At 37.8% G+C, this 23,238-nt stretch overlaps 2 protein-coding genes across 3 annotated transcripts; one reads left to right on the top strand and one right to left on the bottom strand.

Annotated features, from left to right (window-relative positions):
- Positions 1-232: 232 nt before the first annotated feature.
- On the top strand, positions 233-7,594 carry LOC107775648 (uncharacterized). 2 transcript variants are annotated; one of them, XM_016595398.2, is made up of 10 exons: positions 233-496; positions 585-633; positions 1,896-2,002; positions 2,898-2,943; positions 4,604-4,738; positions 4,865-4,954; positions 5,068-5,199; positions 5,308-5,391; positions 5,510-5,574; positions 6,884-7,594. In XM_016595398.2, the coding sequence occupies exons 1-10, from the start codon at positions 384-386 to the stop codon at positions 7,068-7,070; spliced, it is 1,008 nt and encodes a 335-aa protein (XP_016450884.1). In that variant the 5' UTR covers positions 233-383; the 3' UTR covers positions 7,071-7,594. The 2 variants fall into 2 exon arrangements, with proteins under 2 accessions (XP_016450884.1, XP_075081720.1); XM_075225619.1 differs by lacking the exon at positions 6,884-7,594 and adding an exon at positions 6,445-6,601 and having other exon boundaries at positions 236-496.
- Positions 7,595-18,457: 10,863 nt separating this feature from the next.
- Positions 18,458-21,314, bottom strand: LOC107788291 (actin-97). Its single transcript, XM_016609967.2, has 5 exons — positions 21,183-21,314; positions 20,572-20,644; positions 19,920-20,313; positions 18,835-19,448; positions 18,458-18,726 (listed from the first exon to the last, which is right to left on the bottom strand). Exons 2-5 carry the CDS (start codon positions 20,629-20,631, stop codon positions 18,661-18,663), a joined length of 1,134 nt encoding a protein of 377 aa, XP_016465453.1. The 5' UTR covers positions 20,632-20,644; positions 21,183-21,314; the 3' UTR covers positions 18,458-18,660.
- Between the last annotated feature and the right edge of the window lie 1,924 nt (positions 21,315-23,238).

Genomic DNA, 23,238 nt, shown 5'->3' with positions numbered 1-23,238 from the left:
AAATTTATTTTGCAATTAAGAAGAAGAAACTCTAGACACAGAAGAAGAGAAAAATATATGTATTTGAAGTTATCCAAAAACTATGAATTCAAATACATATATTTTAAACATTTTTTTTTTAAAAAATGAGGTACATATTCAAAAGGTAGAACAAAACTGGGTGCCACATAAAATATTTACCAAAATTTAGCCCAAACATAAGCCGCAAAAGAATTTTGCAGCGCTTTGCTTATAAGTCATTTTGGCTGCTCCAACCCACCCACCCCTTCACCCCCCCTCAAAAAGAAGAAAAAAAACTGTTAACCTTGTTGACCTGGGTCACTTTTACACAATCTGTTAACCTTGTTATTCATTCAATTCAATTCAATTGGTCGATAAGAAAAATGGGAGTAATATGGACGATTTTGGAGTTACTGCTGATCTCAGCTATCTTTCTTGCATTTGGATTAGCTGCTGCGGTTGCATTTGAATCATTCAGAAGAAGATTTAATCACACGTATGTTTATGTTTATAATAACCCCCTTTTAACCAGAAAAAAAAAACCCTATTTTTGTATTGAATTCGATTTCGATTTCACTTTGCAGTCACGTCGAAGCTCCTCCCGTTTTTGAAGATCCAAATTCATTGAAACCGGTACTTACAAACCCACCTCCAAAAACTTTTTTTTTTTCCAGAAAAATAAAAAAGATTATTTCTTTATTCAATTGTTTGGATTGTTCTAAAAAGTAAAGATAAACGATTGTATATTTAGTTTGGTTATTACTACTTGAATGAAATAGGCTCGAATGGAGCTTAATTGTTGCACATATAGCAGTGGTGGATCCAGGATTTGAAGTTTGTGGATTCGGGATGTCACTGAATGTACTAATCATTTGAGTTGCTGGGTTTGAAATTTGATGTTTGTACTTATTTAGTAGAGTTTGAGCCAAAGCTACTGAATTGAACTTGTAGTGGTAGCTCTAATGGTCCCTTTCATATAGTCAACGAGAACTAGTTTGGAATTGAGGCATAGTTAGTTGATAGATTTATTGAGTAGGTGTATTTATTGGATGCTGTTACTAATTTGAATTGTGTCAATTGGTATACAGTTGGAAAGAAGGACAAAAAACAAAGTGTGATTTTCCCCAAAATGCTTAGTTGTTGAAATGTAATTAACTGTTGGAAGGTGGATGTGTAACATTTGAGCTGTGGAATATAAAGGAGAATGTTCTAGTGGATTTTTTTTTTTTTTTTGAAATTAGGATTTAAAAGCTATCTTTTTTGTTCCTGGACTTGTGGAATCTCGTGTTCACGACAATGAATTGATCTGTCAAATTCGAAGCATCTTTCAGGTGTAAAGTTTGTTGATCTGCAGTCTGATCTGATTAACTGCTTAACTTTGAGTATCAGAGTTGTAATGATTATATAATTGTAATTAGATATTGCATAGATAAAGATATGACATAGGCAATTAACTAAGAATGACAAGGGTGATTTAAATAGATACGAAATAGAAATGAAGGTGAATGTTTTGAAATATCAAGCCTATGTTCCTAAGTAGATGAAGTAGATATTACTAATTGATTGACTAGTGGTCATAAGCAATGTGTTAATTGGGTATGTGAATTTTTTTTTATATAAGGAATGCTGCCTTCCCTAAATTGTTGGCCATACCAATTAGCTAGCTGGTATATTTGGATCGGTTCCACAAATGCTTCAATATTTGAATTTGATTCTTTAAAGCTTTTCATTGGATGGCGACCTGAAACCATCTTTAACCGTTGTTCATATTTTCTCCTTTTTAATCTCAGAGCCATTTACTGGCTTGAAACTGCATGATGGTGTTAAGTGCTGTTTAGGCTTCAGAAGTTGTTTTTATTTTCTGTTTCTTTTAACCTTGTAAGCATATAATTCAGGTTCCTTGTCCTCATATATTCGACCCTGCTGAGAAATACATATCCTTGATCATACCTGCATACAATGAGGAGCACAGGCTTCCTGGAGCCCTTGATGAAACTCTGAAGTAAGTGAACTCGAGCGTCTCTTGTATCTCTTCTGTTTACTTTTATCGCTTTGATGTCTGATCGCAGAATCTACAGCTTTGATACTGTTCTGCTGGTAGTCACAACGACTATAATTCCCCTGCTGTCTTCTGAGTTCTGGATTCATTTATAACTCTCAGTGGCTCAAGTTAATAAGCTGACCTTGTGGTTTATAATTTTAATTGCTCCTACCATGCATTTATGGCTCTTCTAGGTTCTATTCTAAGAAGTCTATTGATGTATCAATTGAAGTCTAATGATATGATCAGTCTTGACGGGATGGCGGGATGGTGCTGTGTTTTCTGCACACTGCATATGCTAATGCTGCAAATAATTGTGTTTATAGCTCATTGTCACCGCTACGGCTATGACTTTTACAGCTTTGGTCAGCATGCGAACAAGATACTTGGTCTTTTTTATCTTGTTGAATAGAAAGCCATCATCTGGTCTTAATTTTCTGTGGTTACTGGGGCACAAAGCTGCATTGTCAAAATCATTTTTGACCATTTATTTTTGCTAGAAGCTCTGGTTATGGAACATCTGGTCATGGTCACTTCATTTGTTAATTTTTGTTTTGGACCTTTGGTGGGCGTGGATTGTTTGAAGGCGGTAAAGGACAGGATTTACATTTAAAGACTATAATATATTGAACCTGTCATTTCATATACTATGTGGTTGCATGTGTTCAAACATAAAAGATTATCTATTGAAGTCCATGTATAACATCTGGCAGAAAATTAAGGGGGCTGAACAAGTAAAGTATTCTTTTGTGAATTCTGATAGCATTTTTGCAAGCCCATGTGTTACATTAATTTAGAACTTCACTTAAATCAAGGCATTAAGGAGCATAAAAGATTTTGTGTTTGAAATTTACAGTTATCTCCAACAACGTGCGGCCAAGGACAACACATTTACATATGAGGTATGAGTCAAGATGTAATAAAGTTTTCATTTTCTTTAGTTTGATTCATCAAAAACTAACACCCTTACTACTGCTCCCGCATTTCTGAGAAAGAAAGAGAATCACTTAAAATCCTAAAATCTCTTGAGGAAGCTGACTAGAGAAGATAACTGTGTCAGCTAAGAATATGCAAGAATACAGCCTGGTTCACATAGATTTCGGGATTATCTGAAACTATCCCGGTGGTATTGATATTTTCAATATAGAATAGTTATGTTGCTGTTATTCGGGTTTGCTACATTTTTTCAGTTTTCTTTTTTTCCCTGGAGTATATAAGATTCTGTTGTTGCAGTTCTTTAGATTTGATTTTCCAAACAAGTTGACAGTGTGTTTCTGATGCCCTTTTTAGTTTGGGTTAAGTGCCGAAAAAAATACACAGCTAGAGAACATAACAACAACAAACCCAGTATAATCCCACATAGTGGGGTCTGTGGAGGGTAGTGTGTACGCAGCCTTACCCCTATCTTGTGGAGAGAGAGAGGCTGTTTTGCAATAGACACTCGGCTCAGAGAAGCATAAGCACCACGTTAAAGAAGAGAAAAACAAGAAGCGCAACAGTGAGAAGCCATGTAAAAGCAACACAAATAACAATCAAATAATCAGATGACCAAAGTGAAAGAAATGACAGGTATTCATAGAAATCTAACGGCAACAGAATACTAAAGTGCGTACTAATACTACCAGTATGACAAGGAGAACACTAAACTAACTACCCTACTACCCTAATCTTCGACCATTGAGAACATAATGATTTAAAAATTGCACAAGTAGAGAACACAATGATTATAATGATTTAATAATTTAAGTTTCCTGCTGCTGGAAACAAATGTTTGTTCATACCTAAGTTGCTCGGACACAAGTGCGGGTGTCCGACGCGGGTGCGGATCTAGAGGTCGGATCCTTCGATATGTAAATTCTAAGATTCGGAGATATGGATCCTAGTACGGATACGGGTGGGGGGATCCGGCTAAAAATAATTCAAAAAAAAAAAAATATCTCTAAATTATGAGAAATTTTGTGGAATACTTAGCTTGTAAATTTCTTTATTCTCAAGTTGTAGATAAGTAAAGTATTGATTTCCTAGGTAAAGTATGCTATTTTCTTTAGATTTACCCTAGTTTTAGTTCTGATTTGGGGAATTAAATTGTATCTCGTCCCGAATTTTTCTGTCTGATGTAGTTAAAGTATCCAAAATTATTTGACCAGACCCGGTACGGATCCCATACCCACACCCATACTAGTGTCGTGTCGACACGAGTACGACACTTAAACTACCATGTCGGAGCAACTTAGGTTCATACTGAGAAGTGATATGTGTCAGTGCTGAAACCCAGTTATGTTGGTATCAAGCAATTCAAGTTTTATTGGTCCTATTTGCGACTAGGGAATGCTCTTAGAGACAAGACTATAAAAGTTGAAATACAGATAAATATTCCACCATAAGCGCAAGCACACCATTAAATATATAAAGACACTGCCAAATGCACAAATTTTGGAACTCAGAACATTGAAAACTTTTGGTTTTCCTTTGAGAATCCGCCACTATTTCTGTTGTTTACTTGGGGTAATGTCGTGAGATATTTACACCATTCTACATTCTTAATGATTGATGCTTGAATAGGTAATTATTATTGATGATGGGAGTTCAGATGGAACAAAAAGAGTGGCTTTTGACTTTGTGAAGAGACACTCTGTAGACAATGTGCGTGTCATCCTTTTGGGGAAGAACCATGGAAAAGGGGAAGCTATAAGAAAAGTGAGTCTAATCTTATCAACTGATAAACTAATTCAACAAGTTCTCTGTGTTTTCTGTTTTTATGCATTTTTACTCGGTGGCAATTGATTAAATCCATTTGCTTCTGCGAAAGCATTGTAAAAACAGGGAATGCTTCACTCACGTGGTGAACTGCTTTTAATGCTTGATGCTGATGGCGCAACCAAAGTAGATGACTTGGAAAAGCTTGAAAACCAGGTTTTTGGCCCGCCACTGCAGATTCCTTGTATCTTTAAGTGCATCATTCAACAAAAAGTTTAGTGGAAATAGTTGCTAGATTTCTTTGTAGTGTCTAATTATTTTCCAGCCAGATTCATGCAGTTGCTAAAAAGGGAAACCAGCATGAAGATTCTGCTGGTAAAGATTCAACTGTAAGAATATCAGATGTTCCCGCAGCTGCATTTGGTTCACGTGCTCACCTCGAGGAGAAGGCTCTAGCTACAGTTTAGTTTTGACTGCTCTTGTTTGTTGTGTATATTTTGAATTGTCCCTCTTAGTTCTATGTATATTCTGGCACCTTCTCATGGTTTGAATTCTGTGCCATGTTACAGAGAAAATGGTACCGCAATTTCTTAATGAAAGGTTTTCATATTGTGGTTCTCTTGGCTGCTGGTGGTGGAGTTCGTGATACTCAGGTAATCTTGTACTCTATAGAGTAGCTCAAACCTCTCATCTAGATTGAGTTCTTGTTTAAAAGCCTCCAACTAAGGTTTTCTAACATTCTCTTGATTGAAAATGCTGGATTTATTGCAGTGTGGATTCAAGATGTTTACCAGAGCTGCTGCCAGAAAACTTTTTCTAAATATCCGTTTGAAAAGGTATATTTCTTCAAGTGCCTCCTCTTCCCTATCTCAATGTTTAACAGGAGCTATATTTAGGCAGATTCATTCATTTGTCCTATGTCTACAGAGGATTTTTTAGGAGCATTATGAGCATTTCAGAAGCTGGTGTATAATTTGCCATGTTACTTCTTGTAGTCTTTTTCCTTGGAGTCTGTATTCTTGAAGTGTAACTTTTCCTGGTAGAATCAAGTTCACCAAATCGTACATTTTATTTCAAGGCTTTTGGTTCTAATGATCTTAGACAGAAGTCTGTTTGGTAATTTATTGGCCCCTCTACAAAACCATTGAATGTGGACCCATGCATTTGATCTCCTATGCCTTTATGTGGCTTGTCCGTCTTTTTTGAAAAATTCTTTTGTCCACAAATTTTATTTAGTCCCACAATTTTGGGTCTTTTCTCTTAATTGACTTACCATCCTTTTTGAGAAGAATCTAGAAGGAACATGTGGTAGTTAGAGTGTAGTTGTTGAGAATATGGAAAGTCGCGTCAGAGCCCGATTGACTGGGAAATCCAAGTCAATTATCGTCCCTTCCCTTTGTTCTTGTTTCTTGAACGCCCTATGTTTTGATTAATCACTCCTCAAGGGAGCTTGAAACCTTGGACCTCGTTCATAAAGAGAGAGCTCCAGATCTCTGTAATTCTTTAAAAAAAAATCTGCTTCCCTATTCTCAACAGTATTCTTGTTTATGGGCTGTTCAGAATCATCACAAATAGAACTACTTAGTAATGGATGTGATAATTAGATTTGTATTGGGATCTTTTGAGAAATTCTCCTACTTGATGTTTTCATGGACATGAAGGGGAGCCTTGGAGCAACGGTAAAGTTATTTTTGTGTGACTTATAGGTCACGGATTCGAGGCGTAGAAGGAACCACTAATCCTTGCGTTAGGGTAGGCTGTCTACATTACACCCCTTGAAGTGCGGCCCTTCCCCCGGATCCTGCATGAACGCGGTATGCTTTGTGCACTGGGTTGCCCTTGATGTCTTCACGTACATCTTAATGAAGAAAATGCTTTAATGTCCTGATTTTACATTTCAATAGTTTCCCTATATGCAATGCAACTGCGAAGTTACATCTCTTTTCAAACATTAGTTGCAAACGGCATCTCTCTCTCTTGATCTCACTCTGTACACCTAGTTATTGTCTTGTGTAATGCTCTCTGCTACTCCAAGTATATTTGTGCTTTTGTTTATGTTGCTTTCGCTATCATCTACATACTATTTTTTACTTTCCTGGCTATCTCTAAATTTTGTTATCAGGGACTTACATGATCTTTTCGCAGGTGGTGCTTTGATGTTGAGCTAGTTTACTTATGCAAATGGTTTCGGATTCCAATGATTGAGATATCTGTTAATTGGACAGAAATACCTGGATCTAAAGTCAACCTATTAAGCATCCCCAACATGTTGTGGGAGTTGGCAATCATGTCTTTGGGTTATAGAACTGGCATCTGGAAAATCTACAGCTGAGTCCACTTTATTTTCAGGCAACTCTATTTGGAATAGTACTCGATTTGGAGCCTCGTAACACATCTACTGCTTCATAATTTAGAAGTACTTGTTTTAGGATTTAACCTTTTCTTGCACTACAATCTTATTAAAGTCGACTGGTAGTAGCTGAGTTTCTTCGAACGAGCATGACTATTGAAGGCTAACCTTTTCCTTTCGCTGGACGTAACCTATTATGAGGATCTCCTTAACATAGGCAACTTGTACTTCTACACTGGCAGTGTTTCATGTTTCTGAGTCTCTTCTATGAATCTACATACAGAGCTTTAGTGCAGTACTTCTTTTCTTGGTTTGCAAGGGACCCGTCTCTGTTCCTTGGTATTGTTTGAGTATCCTGTTACAGCTCCTAACTTGCTTGGGATTGAGTCGTAGTTGTTGTTGATATTGGGATAATCCGCTTGTGTTTATGTAAGCTGTAATGGTGAGTACTATACCTATTAAGTACTAGACATATTATTTGACTTCGCAAGGCGCTTTGTTTTGTCTAGGTAATTTTTACTCATATCTAAACGATTCCCAAACTGAATAGGATTTTAGACTATCTGTACACTTAACTTAGAATGCATATAAATATTGGACTATTTGTACATTTAGCTTAACGGGATTTTTTCACTATTAGCCCGCGCCAGAAACTATTTATATTTGGTAGCCGAAAAAGTATATAAAATTTGTATAATTTTTGTATATAACATACATTTTTCGGCTATAATTTTAAGAGCGACTATGTAGTGTCATTTTCCCTAGCTTTAATGGCTAATTGTTGAGATTGAAGGGAATGTATGTAATAATGGAAATGCGCACACACAGAAAGGCAAAGAGCTAATGAAATTGAAAGATGGAACTTCTCCTGTGAAGTTGCATTTTGTATATAGAATTTCTTATCAAATGTCTAACTTTCTAATCCTTCTATTAGTCTAAAAGTTACTTCATTCACTTCTCATTATATATGCAAATCCACGTTATTTGATGTTTGTTACATGCTTACATCAATAAAATTAGTTAACTCTTTCCATTACAGTTCTGTTGATTAATACCAAGAATAGAACAATCTTTCCCCATAGAAATCCAAGCAGATATAATTTTCTTTTATTGCATGTACTCAAAAGGCAAGATTCAGGTAGCAGGGCCTGATCTAAGATGTAGAGTCAATGGATTTGGAGTTCTAACGAGAGAGTTGAGTAAATGCCACTGCACTAACTTTTATCTTGAAGTAGTAGGTTCGGTTCTCTTAAAATATGTATGATTTTTAGTAGATTTTCATATGTATATACAATGTTGGAGCCTAAAGCAGTGGGTTTAGAAAACGCACAGCTCATACATTAGGTTCACCCTTACTGTAAGACAACTTTCTGTGAGAAGAGATAGAGCATGGATGGTAGTAGTAGTTTTTTTTTTGTTTTTTTGTTTTTTGGCTCCAACCATTTTGTTTTCGGAAATCACGGTAAAAATAGCACGGTATAGTCAGTTTTCGGACTGCTCATTCAAAAAATAACCAGCGTTTATCAAGTCAATGAAAAATAGCCACTATTTTACTGCAACAGAGACCGGTCCAGCATAATATACTGGAGTTCGGTGCACTTGTGTATGAACTCCAGCATATTATGTTGGACCGGTATACTTTGCTGGCTTCAGTATAATATACTGGAGACTGGAGCACCGGTGCTCCAAACTCCAGTATATTATGTTGGACAGATATACTTGCTGGAACTCCAGTATATTATGCTGGAGTTTTAGTGTATTTATCCTGGAACTCCAGTATAATATGCTAGAGTTTAAGTATACTTATGCTGGAACTCCAGAATAATATACGGGCGTGTTTTTCGAGTTTTGAACAGTGTTTTCGCTCAGATTTATCTTTACATGAAAAATGGCTAAGTTTCGATTACTTTTGAAGTTGGGCTATTTTTGAACGACCAGTTGTAAATCTAGCTATTTTTGAATTTCTCCCGAAATCATGAGAAAAACAAAAATCAGAAATAACCAGATTTACAACTAGTAATTGAAAAATAGCCACAGTTTCAAAGATGATCGAAATTTAACCACTTTTTCATATAAAGATAAAATCTAAACAAAAACACTCTTAAAATCCGAAAAAATTCCAGCATAATATGCCGGAGTTCAAATTTTTACATATGAGATTCCAGCATAATGTGCATGAATTTCAAAATGTGCTGGAGGTTTATACGCAAGAGTTCCATAATTCAACATATTATGCTGGAACTTTTCGTGTGCTGGAGTTCCAACATAATATGCTGGAAATTTATATGCAAGAGCTATTTAATCCAGCATATTATGATAGAACTTCGGTATTTCGGCAAAATAGTGGCTATTTTTCAATGACTTTACAAATGTTGTCTATTTTTCAATTACCAGTCCAAAAACTGACTAGCCCGTACTATTTTTACCTTAAATCTCTCTTTGAATCACACTATATTATCACCCTCTATGACAAGATTTTAAAGCTCCCCGTCAAAGAGAGTTACTCCAGGCTCGAACATGAAACATCTGATTACGGGGGAAGAAACCTATACTATTCCAGCACAACCTTCAGCGATATGAAAGAAGCCATTGCTGAGAGGAGCCTGAGAAGCAACCTGATGTCAATGACTGGCAAAGCAAGAGAAAGGCATCATTGCTTCAGGCAATGTATTTCCTTGCAAGCTAAGGTTTTGGAAGTGCTCTTCACAAGGAAAACAATAATTTGGCAGCTAAAAGTGATACAAATAGTGATGTCTCATATGCCATGTTATGGGATCACCATCCATTCTATGACAGTGAGCATCACAGCCAAGATTCCTTGCATTACAATTTACACCTCCGAATGATATTTTTTCAACTCTTAACAATGATATTTATGGTTCAAATTTGTGAAACTACATTGTCATGTCAAATCTACGCATCTTTTATAGTCCTACAAACCGAACAGAAAACAACACCAAACCGAAAAACCAAATCAAATCGATTAAAAAATCCGACTAGGTTTGGTTTGACTTAGTTTGGTATTGAATAAAAAAAACCGAACCAAACCGACATATAACAACAACAACCCAGTGAAATCCCACTAATGGGGTCTGAGGAGGGTAGTGTGTACGCAGACCTTACCCCTACCCCGAAGGGGTAGAAAGACTGTTTCTGAAAGACCCTAGGTTCAACCAAACCGACATATAAATATATAAATTTTATTTATATTTTTAAGACTTTATAGTGAATTTTCTTTTGAAAATGTAGAACTATTTGGGATCCTCTCATGTATTAACCTTGAAAGCATAAATTAACGAAAAATTATTGTTAGACGACTAAGAAAATAACTATCATGTGTTACTAAAACAATTCTCCCATTAGAATATTTTAATAAATCATATGTTTGTCAATTTTTTTCCATATTTACTAAACATATATTCACTTATCAAAGCTTTATCTATAATTTTAACAAACTAAAATTGAAATAATATTCATGTAATAAAAAACCCGAAAATCCGAAAAACCCGACCAAACCGAACCAATCCAAACCGATATAATTGGTTTGGTTTGGTTTTGATAAAACCGAACCAACCCGGTCCATGTACACCCCTACTCATATATAATAAAAACCGCGCATGGACATCTTTGGAAGTGGAATTAGGTGCCTCTCATTCGAGCGTTGAGGGATTCTATTTCGTGGTTAATTAGGCTTTATGGTTTTAAGAGTCATTTGCATGGGCATCTTGATTTTTCTATCACTTTCTTGTTAAATTTCTGGTGCCTCATAAGTCAAAAGGAAATTGATATTAAGGGTTTTCGGATTTTTGTATTGAATACAAGTTTCTTCCTCTCATCCCCTCACTAGAACCTGACAGATCTGGAATAAAAATCCAGATTTGAAATTTTAGAAAGGGCTGAAAGAATAAACAAGAAAAACCAGAAATAAGGGAAGATTGTCGATTTTGTTTCTTTGCGAATTTAATTTCTGATTTTACTTAAGAATTTCTGGAATTTGGCGGATGAATCGCTGTCCATTGCTATCGAGTTGCACTCGTTTGGTCACCGGTTTGTTGCTGTTATGTTGCCGGATCTCCTCGCCTATTTCAGAAGCTTGCTTGTTGTTTTTCTTTAGTTAATTTCGGCTGCTAGTTACTTTCGGTGCTACACCAGTGGTAGCGGTGATAGCCCTTTTTGGTCTTTGGGTCGTGGTATTTTCTGTGTTTTCAGGGAAATTCTCAAAGTGGTTGGAGACAAGTTGGGCGCATGAGCACTAGCAAAGGAGAGCAACCTGGACGAGCGTCAGCAAAGGGCGGTGGGAAGCGGTGCGTGAGCTTGCAAGTATATATATTGAGGGCTGCAAATCAACACAGGTTTGGTTCTGGGGAATTGGTACCTCCCGTTCTACTATTTTCCTTTTGGTGTTAGCTAAATTGATGTTACTTTAGTTCACAATAGTTAAATCATTCAATAGGTGTACAGGTAGTCACTTGTTTCCTTCTAGTTTGATTCGTTGTCCGTTGTGCACTAGCGAGTCTTTTGTAGATCTGTCGTAGGTGTAGTGGCGGCAGTCTGGGATGATAGATTAAAGGCATGTCCTCAGGTGGGGCAGAGTGTGGGGCAAAGAGTGGGCCCGGGGTCAGGGTGTGGGTCGGGAGGCAGGGGAGGTAGAGGGGGCAAAGGAGCTTATAGATTGAGAATCGGGTCATGGAACATAGGATCGCTAACGAGTAAGTCTATAGAGTTGGCGAAGATCCTTCAGAAGAGGAAGATTAATATAGCGTGTGTCCAGGAGACTAGGTGGGTTGGATCGAGGGCGAGAAACGCGGATGGGTATAAGTTGTGGTACTCTGGAGTCGTGAGGGGTAAGAATGGAATGGGTATCCTAGTAGATAGCCATCTTAGGGAGTCGGTGGTAGAGGTCAGGCGTGTGAAAAATAGACTAATGACTATTAAATTGGTGGTGGGTGAGTGTACTTTAAACGTCATTAGCGCGTACGCACCGCAAGTAGGTTGTGATGAGGAGATTAAAAGGCGTTTTTGGGAAGGGTTGGATGACATTGTTCGTAGTATTCCGCCTTCCGAGAGGTTATTCATAGGAGGGGATTTCAATGGCCATATTGGGTCATTTGCAGGTGGTTATACTGAGGTGCATGGCGGCTTTGGCTTCGGGGAACGGAATGGAGGGGGCATCTCACTGCTGGATTTTGCCAAGGCATTCGATTTAGTGATTGCAAACTCGAGTTTTCCGAAGCGAGAGGAGCATTTGGTTACTTACCAAAGTTCGGTGGCGAAGACTCAAATTGACTATCTCCTCCTCAGGAGATGCGACAGAAGGTTGTGCGAGGATTGCAAAGTTATCCCAGGTGAGACCCTTGCAACGCAACATAGGCTCTTGGTGATGGACGTTAGTATTATGATAAGAAGGAAACAGAGGTCAGTACGAGGCCGCCCGAGGATTAGGTGGGGCGCCTTGACTAAGGTTAAAGCCCAGGAGTTGGAAGGAAGGTTGTCGGCAATGGGAGCTTGGAGAAGTAGTGGGGACGCAAACACTATGTGGTCGACGACGGCGGACTATATAAGGAAGGCGGCGAGAGAGGTGTTAGGGGTATCTTCAGGCCGCACTTGTGGCCACAAAGGAGACTGGTGGTGGAATGCAGTTGTACAAGGTAAAGTGGAAGCGAAGAAGGTGGCTTACCTGCGGTTAGTGGGGAGCACTGGAGAGGAGGAGAAGAGAGCGAACATTGCGAGATATAAGGTAGCTAGGAAGGAGGCAAAGATGGCAGTGACGGAGGCAAAGACGACAACTTTTGCTCGTTTTTATGAGGAACTAGGGAACAAAGGTGGGGAGAAGAAGTTACTCCGACTCGCTAAGGTGAGAGAGAGGACGGCTCGAGATTTGGACCAAGTGAGGTGCATAAAAGATGAGGACGGCAAAGTTTTGTTGGGGGATGACCAGATAAAGAGGAGATGGCAGACCTACTTTCATAAACTTCTAAATGAGGAAGGGGATCAGGATATTGTACTAGGTGAATTGAGGAACGCCGACAGCCCTCATGAACTAAGTGATTGTCGGGACATTGAGGTCGATGAGGTCATGGAGGCAATGCGTAAGATGAGAAGGGGAAGAGCTACCGGACCAGATGAAATTCCGGTTGAGCTTTGGAGGTGTGTGGGTAGAGCAAGCTTGGAATGGCTTACTAAGTTGCTTAATGTTATATCCAAGACTAATAGGATGCCCGAAGAGTGGAGGTGGAGTACAATGGTCCCGTTGTATAAGAACAAAGGCGATATCCAGATCTGTAACAACTATAGGGGTATTAAATTACTAAGTCATACCATGAAAGTCTGGGAGAGAGCCGTAGAAATGAGAGTGCGAAGGACAGTGTCTATTTCAGACAACCAGTTCGGGTTCATGCCGGGGCGATCTACCACAGAAGCTATCCACCTTATTAGGAGGATGGTGGAACAATACAGGGATAAGAAGAAGGATCTCCACATGGTGTTTATCGATCTAGAGAAAACGTACGACAGGGTTCCTAGGGAGGTCTTATGGAGATGCTTGGAGGCTAAAGGGGTCCCGGTTGCCTACATTAGGGCGATTAAGGACATGTATGATGGAGCTAAGACTCGGGTTAGGACAGCAGGAGGCGATTCAGATTATTTTCCGGTTATTACGGGGTTGCACCAAGGGTATGCGTTCAGCCCTTTCCTATTTACCCTGGTGATGGATGCTATGACGCATCATATTCAGGGGGAAGTGCCATGGTGCATGCTATTTGCTGATGACATAGTCCTAATCGACGAGACACGATGCGACGTCAATGAGAGGTTAGAGGTTTGGAGACATACCCTTGAGTCCAAAGGTTTCAGGTTGAGCAGGACAAAGACGGAATACCTTGAGTGCAAATTTGGGGCAGAGCCGACGGAAGCGGGAGTGGAAGTGAGGCTTGATTCTCAAATCATCCCTAAGAGGGGTAGTTTCAAGTACCTGGGGTTGTTTATTCAGGGGTCCGGGGAGATCGACGAGGATGTCACACACCGTATAGGGGTGGGGTGGATGAAATGGAGGTTAGCGACGGGAGTCCTGTGTGACAAGAAAGTGCCACTGTTACTGAAAGGTAAATTTTATAGGGCAGTGGTTAGGCCTGCTATGTTGTATGGGACCGAGTGTTGGCCGGTGAAGATCTCACACATCCAGAGGATGAAAGTTGCAGAGATGAGGATGTTGAGGTGGATGTGCGGGCATACAAGGAAGGATAAGATTAGAAATGAAGATATTCGAGAGAAGGTGGGTGTGGCCCCCATGGAGGACAAGATGCAGGAAGCAAGACTCAGATGGTTTGGGCACATTCAGAGGAGGAACACTGATGCACCGGTGAGAAGGTGTGAACGACTGGCGGTGGTGGGTACGAGGAGAGGTAGAGGGAGACCTAAGAAGTATTGGGGAGAGGTGATCAGGCAGGATATGACGCGACTTAGGGTTACTGAGGACATGACCCTAAACAGGGAATTGTGGAGATCGAGCATTAAGGTTGTAGGTTAGGGGAAATTGTGATGTCTTTTTTACAGCGCACTAGAGTGAGACTAGCCAGTTAGGAATTAGTCTTAGGATGCTATTGATCAACTACTGATGATGGGCTTTATCTTCTGTGTATTAATACCTTACATATTCTCGTATTTCCTATATCTCTTATATTGTTGTTACTTTGTTTTTATGGTATTTATGTTATATTATGGATTTTATGGTATTTTATGTTATTTTATTATGAGTCTATTGATAGTACTAATATAGTGTCTCTTGTTGCCTCTTTGAGCCGAGGGTCTCCTGGAAACAGCCTCTCTGCCCCTCGGGGTAGAGGTAAGGTCTGCGTACATATTACCCTCCCCAGACCCCACTTGTGGGATTACACTGGGTTGTTGTTGTTGTTGGTTTTAAGAGTCATTTGGTAGGATGTATTAGGGGAGAATAATACATGTATTAGCCTTGGTATTATTAATCCCTTATTTGGTAGTATTTTTCAATCTATGTATAACTACATGTATTTGTTATACCCCGATTTGGTATTATCCTAAGTATAACTAATACATAACAAACTATAGCGTTAATAATACTATGGTTTTTTATACATGGATAAGCATGTATACAGTGACAGAACCAGAATTTTTACCAAGAGGTGTCAAAATATAAAAAAAAAATAGATACACCGAAAACTTTAGGGGAGTCAAAGTATAGTAAATATACATAAAACAGAAAAATTATTCTAGCAATACAATCTAATTTTCCAGCGAAGGTGTGTAGACACCCCTTGATTGGATGTGGCTCCACCAATGCATGTTATTTTAGTACATCTAACCAAACACCGATAAGAAATAATCCCTGTATAACTAATCCCAACATTGCTAATCCTAATATTACTAATACACCCTATTCAGCACTAATCTTATATACAATACCAAACGACCCCTAAGGGTGTTTGGAGGGGATTTGGCTGGACCAAACGACCCCTAAGGGTGTTTGGAGGGGATTGGGTTGGTTTTGAGGCTAAGTATTTTGGTGGAGGATGTGATGATACACTGAATCTATTTTTATGTCAGAAACCATAGATTTGCATTGGAGTTGGTTTGCAGTTTTATTGTCCTAATTAGGGGTGTACAAAGGAAACCGACAAACCGCATCAACCCGATAATACGAGTCAAACCGAGAAAAAAAACTCGGTTAAGGTTTGGTTTGATTTGGTTTGGTGTTGGAAAAAAAAAACTCGACCATAATTGATTTGGTTTGGTTTTAACCAAAAAAGTCAAACCGAAACCAAACCAATCCGACATTACATATATAGAAATCTTAGATATATTTAATATATAAAGATATTTATTGTGATGTAATTTATAAATATTTCTTCAAAAAATTTCATAATTTTATCTTTTAAGCTATTATTTCAAGGTTGGACTTAGAACTTTTGAATGTTCCAATAAGTTTTATAGCCATTAATATTAGTAAATTAAATAATGCTAAGAAAAGCCCAAATCAAAATCAAATCAATATTAATACTAACAAAAGACATTCAATTCAATACTATGAACGAGAATGTATTGAATATCTATTTTTTATTTTGCAATAATTTAGATAAAAATGCATAACATATTTTTATTTTTTCTTTAGCATTTAGTCATGTAATTAATAATCTCTTATTAGTCTACTTATTTTAGCATGACTTAGTACTTTTAGATTATGCATATTTTTATTATGGCTTTTTAATTAGCAATATTCATATTACATAATTTTATTGTCTTTATTGTAGAATATTTTAGGATAATGCAATGACACATCTCATATTTCGTATTATTTTCTTGAAAAATACTTTATATAGTTGTATCTTACTAGGATTAAAGAAATATTTTGAGCAAAATTATATGTTTTGTTCTACGAAGATTTTACCGGAAAAAAAAACCCGAAAACCCGAAAACCCGAGAAAATCCGAGAAAAACCGAAAGTGAAAAACCCGAGTTTTATTGGTTTGGTCTTTAGATTTAATAACCCGCCACGATTGGTTTGGCTTGGTAATTGTAAAATCCGAACCAACCCGACCTATGTACACCCCTAGTCCTAATCACATCGTAATGCAACGTTGTATCTTAGGGAGCTCAAACTGTAGTTGCTCTAGCCTTGATTGGGAGCTGTTATCTAAAGATGAATTCTCAGTTACAAAAAGCTACTCCCTCCGGTTCACAATAAGTGACCAATTTATTTTTTTATTTTGGTTCAAAATAAGTGTCCAGTTATGTAATCAAGAAAGAATTCAATTTGTTTTTACAAAATAACCCCTATGTACATATCCCTAGAAAGTTTTCTTACTTCTCACATTAAATGTATAATTAGGGGTAATTTAGTCATAGTAAGTATTTTTGTATAAAATTTAATATTTTCTTAATGCACGTGCTAAAAGTAAATTTGTCACTTATTGTGAACCGGGGGAGTAACAGACTTCTTTTAGCAGAATTCTGGTATAAGTCAAACTTAGATGAAGCTATAATAAACAAGTACAATAACGTCCAGAAATCGAGATATATAAAAAGGTGAGTCCGGAATCAAAATATTGTAAAATTTGACTCAAGAGACAAAAATAGGTGAAAAAAAAGAAGAAGAGAGCAATTAAATGAAAAATTTAAAAAGAAAAGCCCGAATATAGGGAAAAAAGAAGAGAGCAATTAAAGGAAAAATTTAAAAATAAAAAGGTACTTGGAAAAGAAAGATACTTGGAATTTCTTGGGAAGACGAAGGAAACGATTTTGAAGAAGGTGGGGGTCGGGGGTATGTTTATATATAGCGAATACAATTGATGCGCTATGCCGTTAATTATTATAACTGTAAATATTGAGAATAGTGCATATACTACATGCGTTACAGGAGCAGATTTACGCTTATCGAAGCGGTGTCACGTGATACTGCTTTGTCGGAAATTTTTACTAAATATATGTATTAATACTGTACGGAAACAGATAAGTAGGAAAAAAGAACACCACTTGACATAAATTGTGTCTTGGTGTGTTGGTAATATGCTTGATTTTTCTCTAAGAGGTCAAAGATTCAAACCACAACTAACACATTTTTCTTTTGCAAATATTTGAGAGAGTCTTTGTAGTTAAAAGTTGTAATGAAGTAGAATTGAACTCAGGACCTTTTCTAACTTAAACTCAACAAAATTAATAGACTAAGGTTATTTCTTGTCTAAAAGTGTGATAATCAAAGTTATATTCCAATTCTTTTATAAATTTCGACACCGCTCACAAAAATTCCTACATACGCCCCTGATGCGCTATACCTTAATGGCGTAACTGGCCGTTAAGGTATAGTGCATGTTTTAGATACGTTATACATAATATGGTCCTCAACACTTTTTTTCACCTATTTTTGTTTCTTGAGTCAAAATTTACAATATTTTGGTTCCGGACTCAAAAGGGTTTTCAAAAATATTTCACACAGAGTTTAGATACAATTTTCTAGTAATCTTTCACCAATCATGAATTAGGTTGTTGCCTAAGCAAACCATTCTCAATCATCTCAAGTGGACTGTGGCATGGGTACAACCGCACAGGCGGATCTAGGACTTCTAGAACATGGGTCACCAATAAAGAAAGGACTAAGGAGGGACAAAAAGTGTTAAGTGAGAATTGAGTCATGTTTCTTTGAGTAATAATTAAGTATTGAACCAAGTGCACTATTCAACCTTTATGGAGCATGGGTTGTTAATATATAGTATTGGACCAATTCTAGAATACATACATAAATATTTAATTTAGCGGAGGGACCATTAGTTTACGTGCTCCATAATTTAGGCTATAGATCTGCCCCCGGGTACGGGGCAAGAAGCACACAGAAGGGAAGTATATTATGGAACAGTTGAAACTTCTAAATGAACAACAAATAAAGAATAAGATCATTCAACAATCAACCCTTTGCCCTCTCAAGTTCCTCAATCCAAAATGAGAACAACAAATACAGAATCAAAGACAAAATATAACACCACAAGCTGCATTCTGTTCCAGCAGAAGAAAGTAATTTCCCGTTATCAACATTGTCATCCTCGGATAATCAAAAGCACTTTCTGTGTACAATTGAAGGACCTGACTCGTCGTACTCTGCCTTTGAAATCCACATCTGCAAACAAAAAGAAAAACAAAAAACCTTGTTAGAATTTAATCAAGAGGCAAAAAAGGCGAGCCTCCTTTTCTTTACGAGAGCAAAGACAATGAGCTAGATGCAAACCTGTTGGAAGGTGCTGAGGGAAGCCAAGATAGAGCCTCCGATCCAGACACTATATTTCCTCTCTGGTGGTGCGACTACCTTAATCTTCATGCTGCTTGGAGCCAATGCAGTAATTTCTTTGCTCATTCTATCAGCAATACCTGGGAACATGGTAGAACCACCACTGAGCACTATGTTTCCATAGAGGTCCTTTCTAATATCGACATCACACTTCATGATAGAGTTGTATGTGGTCTCGTGGATTCCAGCTGCTTCCATTCCGATCATTGAGGGTTGGAAAAGGACCTCAGGGCACCGGAAACGTTCAGCACCAATGGTAATAACTTGCCCATCGGGAAGCTCATAGCTCTTCTCCACAGAAGAGCTGGTCTTTGAAGTCTCTAGTTCCTGCTCATAGTCTAGGGCTATGTAAGCAAGCTTTTCTTTCACGTCCCTGACAATTTCTCGCTCAGCTGTGGTGGTGAAAGAGTAACCACGCTCTGTGAGGATCTTCATCAAACTATCAGTGAGGTCACGACCTGCCAAGTCAAGACGAAGAATGGCATGTGGGAGGGCATACCCCTCATAAATTGGGACAGTGTGGCTGACACCATCACCAGAGTCCAACACGATACCTGTAGAAATAATAATGAATTAGCAGCAATTACCAGAACTTTTCGCGACAAGGTAGCGAAACAGTACTAGGGGTTCAGTGTCCCAAATATCTCCAAACAAAGGTGAATTGAATCTTGCCCATCCTAGATAAATGGGCTAATCTTATTGGTTTATAGATAAAAAGCAAGGAAACATATAACCAGCAAAAATTTGGTTCTTGCGATCTGTGGCCAAAAGATAGTAGTCCGGTAGATAGAAATGAGAATTGTACTATGTGCATCAGTTGAATGCATCAGATGTAGACTTTTCTTTTCTTTTATTCTTTTTTTTTCCACAGATCAATAATTGTATTTACCATGCTTCACAAATAATTAAAATGTCCTTTTCATAGTAGAAACATGAGAAATTTGAGAGTCAAAAAACAGATATGCTGACAAATGACGATTTGAGAGTCAAAAAACAGATATGCTGACAAATGACGATTTGCTTACCGGTGGTACGACCACTGGCATAGAGCGAGAGAACAGCTTGTATAGCAACATACATAGCTGGAGTATTAAAAGTCTCGAACATAATCTGGGTCATCTTTTCACGATTAGCTTTAGGGTTAAGAGGTGCTTCGGTTAGGAGGACCGGGTGCTCTTCTGGGGCAACACGAAGCTCGTTATAGAATGTATGATGCCATATCTTCTCCATATCATCCCAATTGCTGACAATACCATGCTCAATTGGGTATTTCAAAGTTAAGATACCACGTTTCGACTGAGCTTCATCTCCTACATAGGCATCCTTTTGACCCATGCCAACCATCACACCAGTATGACGGGGACGGCCAACAATACTAGGGAATACAGCTCGTGGGGCATCATCTCCCGCAAACCCAGCCTAGATATTAAACTTACATCAGAATCTCTTTGACTTTCTTAAAGATAACGGCTCAAATGTTTATAACTATCATCAAATAACATAATGGAACATTAACTCTGTCATGGTCAATGTTGCTAGGATCTCCAGAAAAGCCGCCACACCTGTATCCCATCCTCCTAAAATGAATAACTTTTGAAGGATCCGACACATAACTCGGTGGCTTTTTTGAAGGATCCGAGCAACATAGGTTGGGGTACAACAAAATCTTAAGCTTACCTTAACCATTCCTGTCCCATTGTCGCAGACGAGGGGTTGAATATCCTCACCTTCTGCCATCTTATTCTACTTCCTGCATTAAAATCTGAATCTTTAGTAAAAATATACAACTTGAAAGATTATAATCAGGTTTCTATAATCAGGGTTGGAGCTAGTCCTTCGAATAGAGGTTCGGCTAAATCCAGTAACTTTTGTCCAAACCCTGTATTTCTCTTTAAAAACTATTGAATTATGCACAAATTATTAATTTAGAACCCAATAATTTGTCAGAATTAGAATACTGAACCCATTAGTTTCAAATCTTGGCTGTGTCTCTATCTATAATCTATATATTGCTTCTCTATTCTAGCACTCAACGTTTCTAAATATTGATCCTATAAGAATAGTATTTAAAAAGATATTATCAAACACACAAAATCCTTTGAAATCCAGCATTTTTACTCAAGTCAGATATATTTATCAGAAGTAATCTCAAAGCAGTTATATTTTCTTAAAATCAGAATTCACATAAAATCAAATTCAAATCAAGGCAGGAACCAAAAGAATACAATAACAAATTAAAAACACAAAGGAAAATAAAGATTGAAAGGGAAATGCAGATTGAATTGTACCTTTCGGAGCTTAGATTGAAGAGAGAGAGACAAAGGAATGAAAATGGGAAGTGTTTAATTGTATTCCTCCCCTATTATTTGGCGGAGGTAGTAGAAAAATTGGGGGGATTATATTGAAAATGGAGAATAAATATCAGCCGTTGGATCTATTAACAGTTTGTATGAACGGACACCATGATACATCGTGGGAGCTATCATTTAGTGGTCCCCACCGTATCCCTCTCATTTCGCTTTTTCTCTCATTTCCTCCTCCTGCAATTTTTTTTTCCTTTCATATATTCGCTCAAAATTAGATTTGTAAAAAATTGTTTTATTTATCTTTTCTTTTTATAAAGCAATATTTGAGCCGAGGGTCTCCCGGATACAGTCTTTCTATTCTCGGGTAGGGGTAAGGTCTGTGTACATTGTACCCTCCCTGACCACACTTGTAAAATTATTACTGAGTTGTTGTTGTTGTTGTTTTATAAGCAATAGAAAAGCTAAATATGCCTAACCGAATGTGTGCATTATGAAATAATTAGGACTTCTTGACTATTAAATCTAAAGTTTATTTATTTTCTGTTACTTACTATTTTATTTGTGTAGGCGTATAAAATTTGTGATATTTAAATGTGTAAATTAATTTGGACTATATCAAGATATATTGGTCCAGATAAATATTATGGGCTAATATATAAATGAATTAATTATATAAGTCAAATATATATGGATTAAATAAATAAATCTTAATCCATTGGGCTAGCCTATTTAATTGGGCTAAAGTGATGAGCCCACTTCATTAAGCCCAAGATGACATCTTCCTAGAGGCCCAGTATCATGTCACGTGTCAAATGACGTGGCGTGCCAAGTCAAACGGGAGAGCCAATAGGATCATGCCACGTGTCAAAATGACAAGGCATGCCAAGTCACATTAAAAGGCCAATGAAATCGTGCCACGTGTGCATGTGACATGTTCTAGCCAGTCAAATGCCGCCATGTCACACTTCAATTTGATTGGTCGGAAAGAGTTTGTTCTTATCATAACTTTTCCTTTCAACAACTATAAATAAGGGGTCTTCATAACTCAGAAAGACACCAGAAGTTATAACAAGAAGCAAGAAAGAGCTCGTGGATCAAACGCTGCAAATTTCTCCACAAGTGTCAAGCTTCAAGAAATCAAGTTCAAGTTCAAGAATAAAGAACAAATCAAGGTCAAGTTCAAGTTTAAGAACAAGATCATCGTTTGTGGCAACAAATACATATTCAAGATCAAGCTCAAAGGCCCTTGAATTTATTTACTATTGAAAAGAAGAATCAGAGGATTCATAGAGATTGTACACTCAAATATTTGAAATAAAATACTACGATTGTTGCGATATTTTTCGGCCTTGATTTTATTTTCTCGACGCAAATTTATTGTCTACAAATTCTGGCACGCCCAGTGGGACAATCTCTACCTCTCATCTCAACTTTTCAATCACCAAAGTTCAAGAACATTAAAATGGCTTCGAAGAAAATCAACTCCAGATCAACATCCACCAAGGCTACTAACTCCAGGTTCTATGCTGATGTGGAAAGCATCCTCGATGTCACCTTTGGAAGCTTCGAACCAGTTACGAGGAGCAAAACAAGCTCTTTGGGACAACAAGCACCCCAAGTGCCGTCCGCATCAACCCCTGTTTTCGGATCTTCATCCTCAAAAGGAGCAAGATCTTCTACAAACACATCTGAAGGAGGAAACGATGTTGCTGAAAAGATCAAGAAAACTCTTGCTCTGCTTGACCTCTCCGGCTCCAAGCACTCTGCTGTGAAGGAAGATGATGATGCTTCAAGCGATGGATCCTCCCCACTTACACCACATAGCGTGAGCCAGTCAAGGATCAATCTATGTGAAAATCCATGCTACTCTCCGTCATCCACGACAATCATGCAAGCCATGGTGACAAACACTTCATCTATGGAGGAGCAGTTGGAAAACTTGACGGAAGCAATCGCTAGTTTGACCAAATGCATGCAAAATCAAGAGGCTAGAATTGACAAGCTAACAGATAGGGTGGGAATCTTGATGGAAGAAGAA

Source organism: Nicotiana tabacum, chromosome 11, assembly GCF_000715075.1.
Source record: "Nicotiana tabacum cultivar K326 chromosome 11, ASM71507v2, whole genome shotgun sequence".
Classification (NCBI taxonomy): domain Eukaryota; kingdom Viridiplantae; phylum Streptophyta; class Magnoliopsida; order Solanales; family Solanaceae; genus Nicotiana; species Nicotiana tabacum.
Note: the sequence above shows the minus strand (reverse complement) of the source record. Positions and strands in the feature narration are given on the sequence as shown.

What these genes read in the sequence shown, in the direction of transcription:
- LOC107775648 (XM_016595398.2), top strand. Translation starts at nt 384, where the DNA reads ATGGGAGTAATATGGACGATTTTGGAGTTACTGCTGATCTCAGCTATC. An exon ending in ATCCAAATTCATTGAAACCG is followed by an intron (nt 634 to 1,895) that starts GTACTTACAAAC and finishes CATATAATTCAG; the next exon opens with GTTCCTTGTCCTCATATATT. An exon ending in TGGAAAAGCTTGAAAACCAG is followed by an intron (nt 4,955 to 5,067) that starts GTTTTTGGCCCG and finishes TTTTCCAGCCAG; the next exon opens with ATTCATGCAGTTGCTAAAAA.
- LOC107788291 (XM_016609967.2), bottom strand. Translation starts at nt 20,631, where the DNA reads ATGGCAGAAGGTGAGGATATTCAACCCCTCGTCTGCGACAATGGGACA. An exon ending in ATGGGACAGGAATGGTTAAG is followed by an intron (nt 20,314 to 20,571) that starts GTAAGCTTAAGA and finishes TTTAATATCTAG; the next exon opens with GCTGGGTTTGCGGGAGATGA. An exon ending in TGCCAGTGGTCGTACCACCG is followed by an intron (nt 19,449 to 19,919) that starts GTAAGCAAATCG and finishes TTATTTCTACAG; the next exon opens with GTATCGTGTTGGACTCTGGT.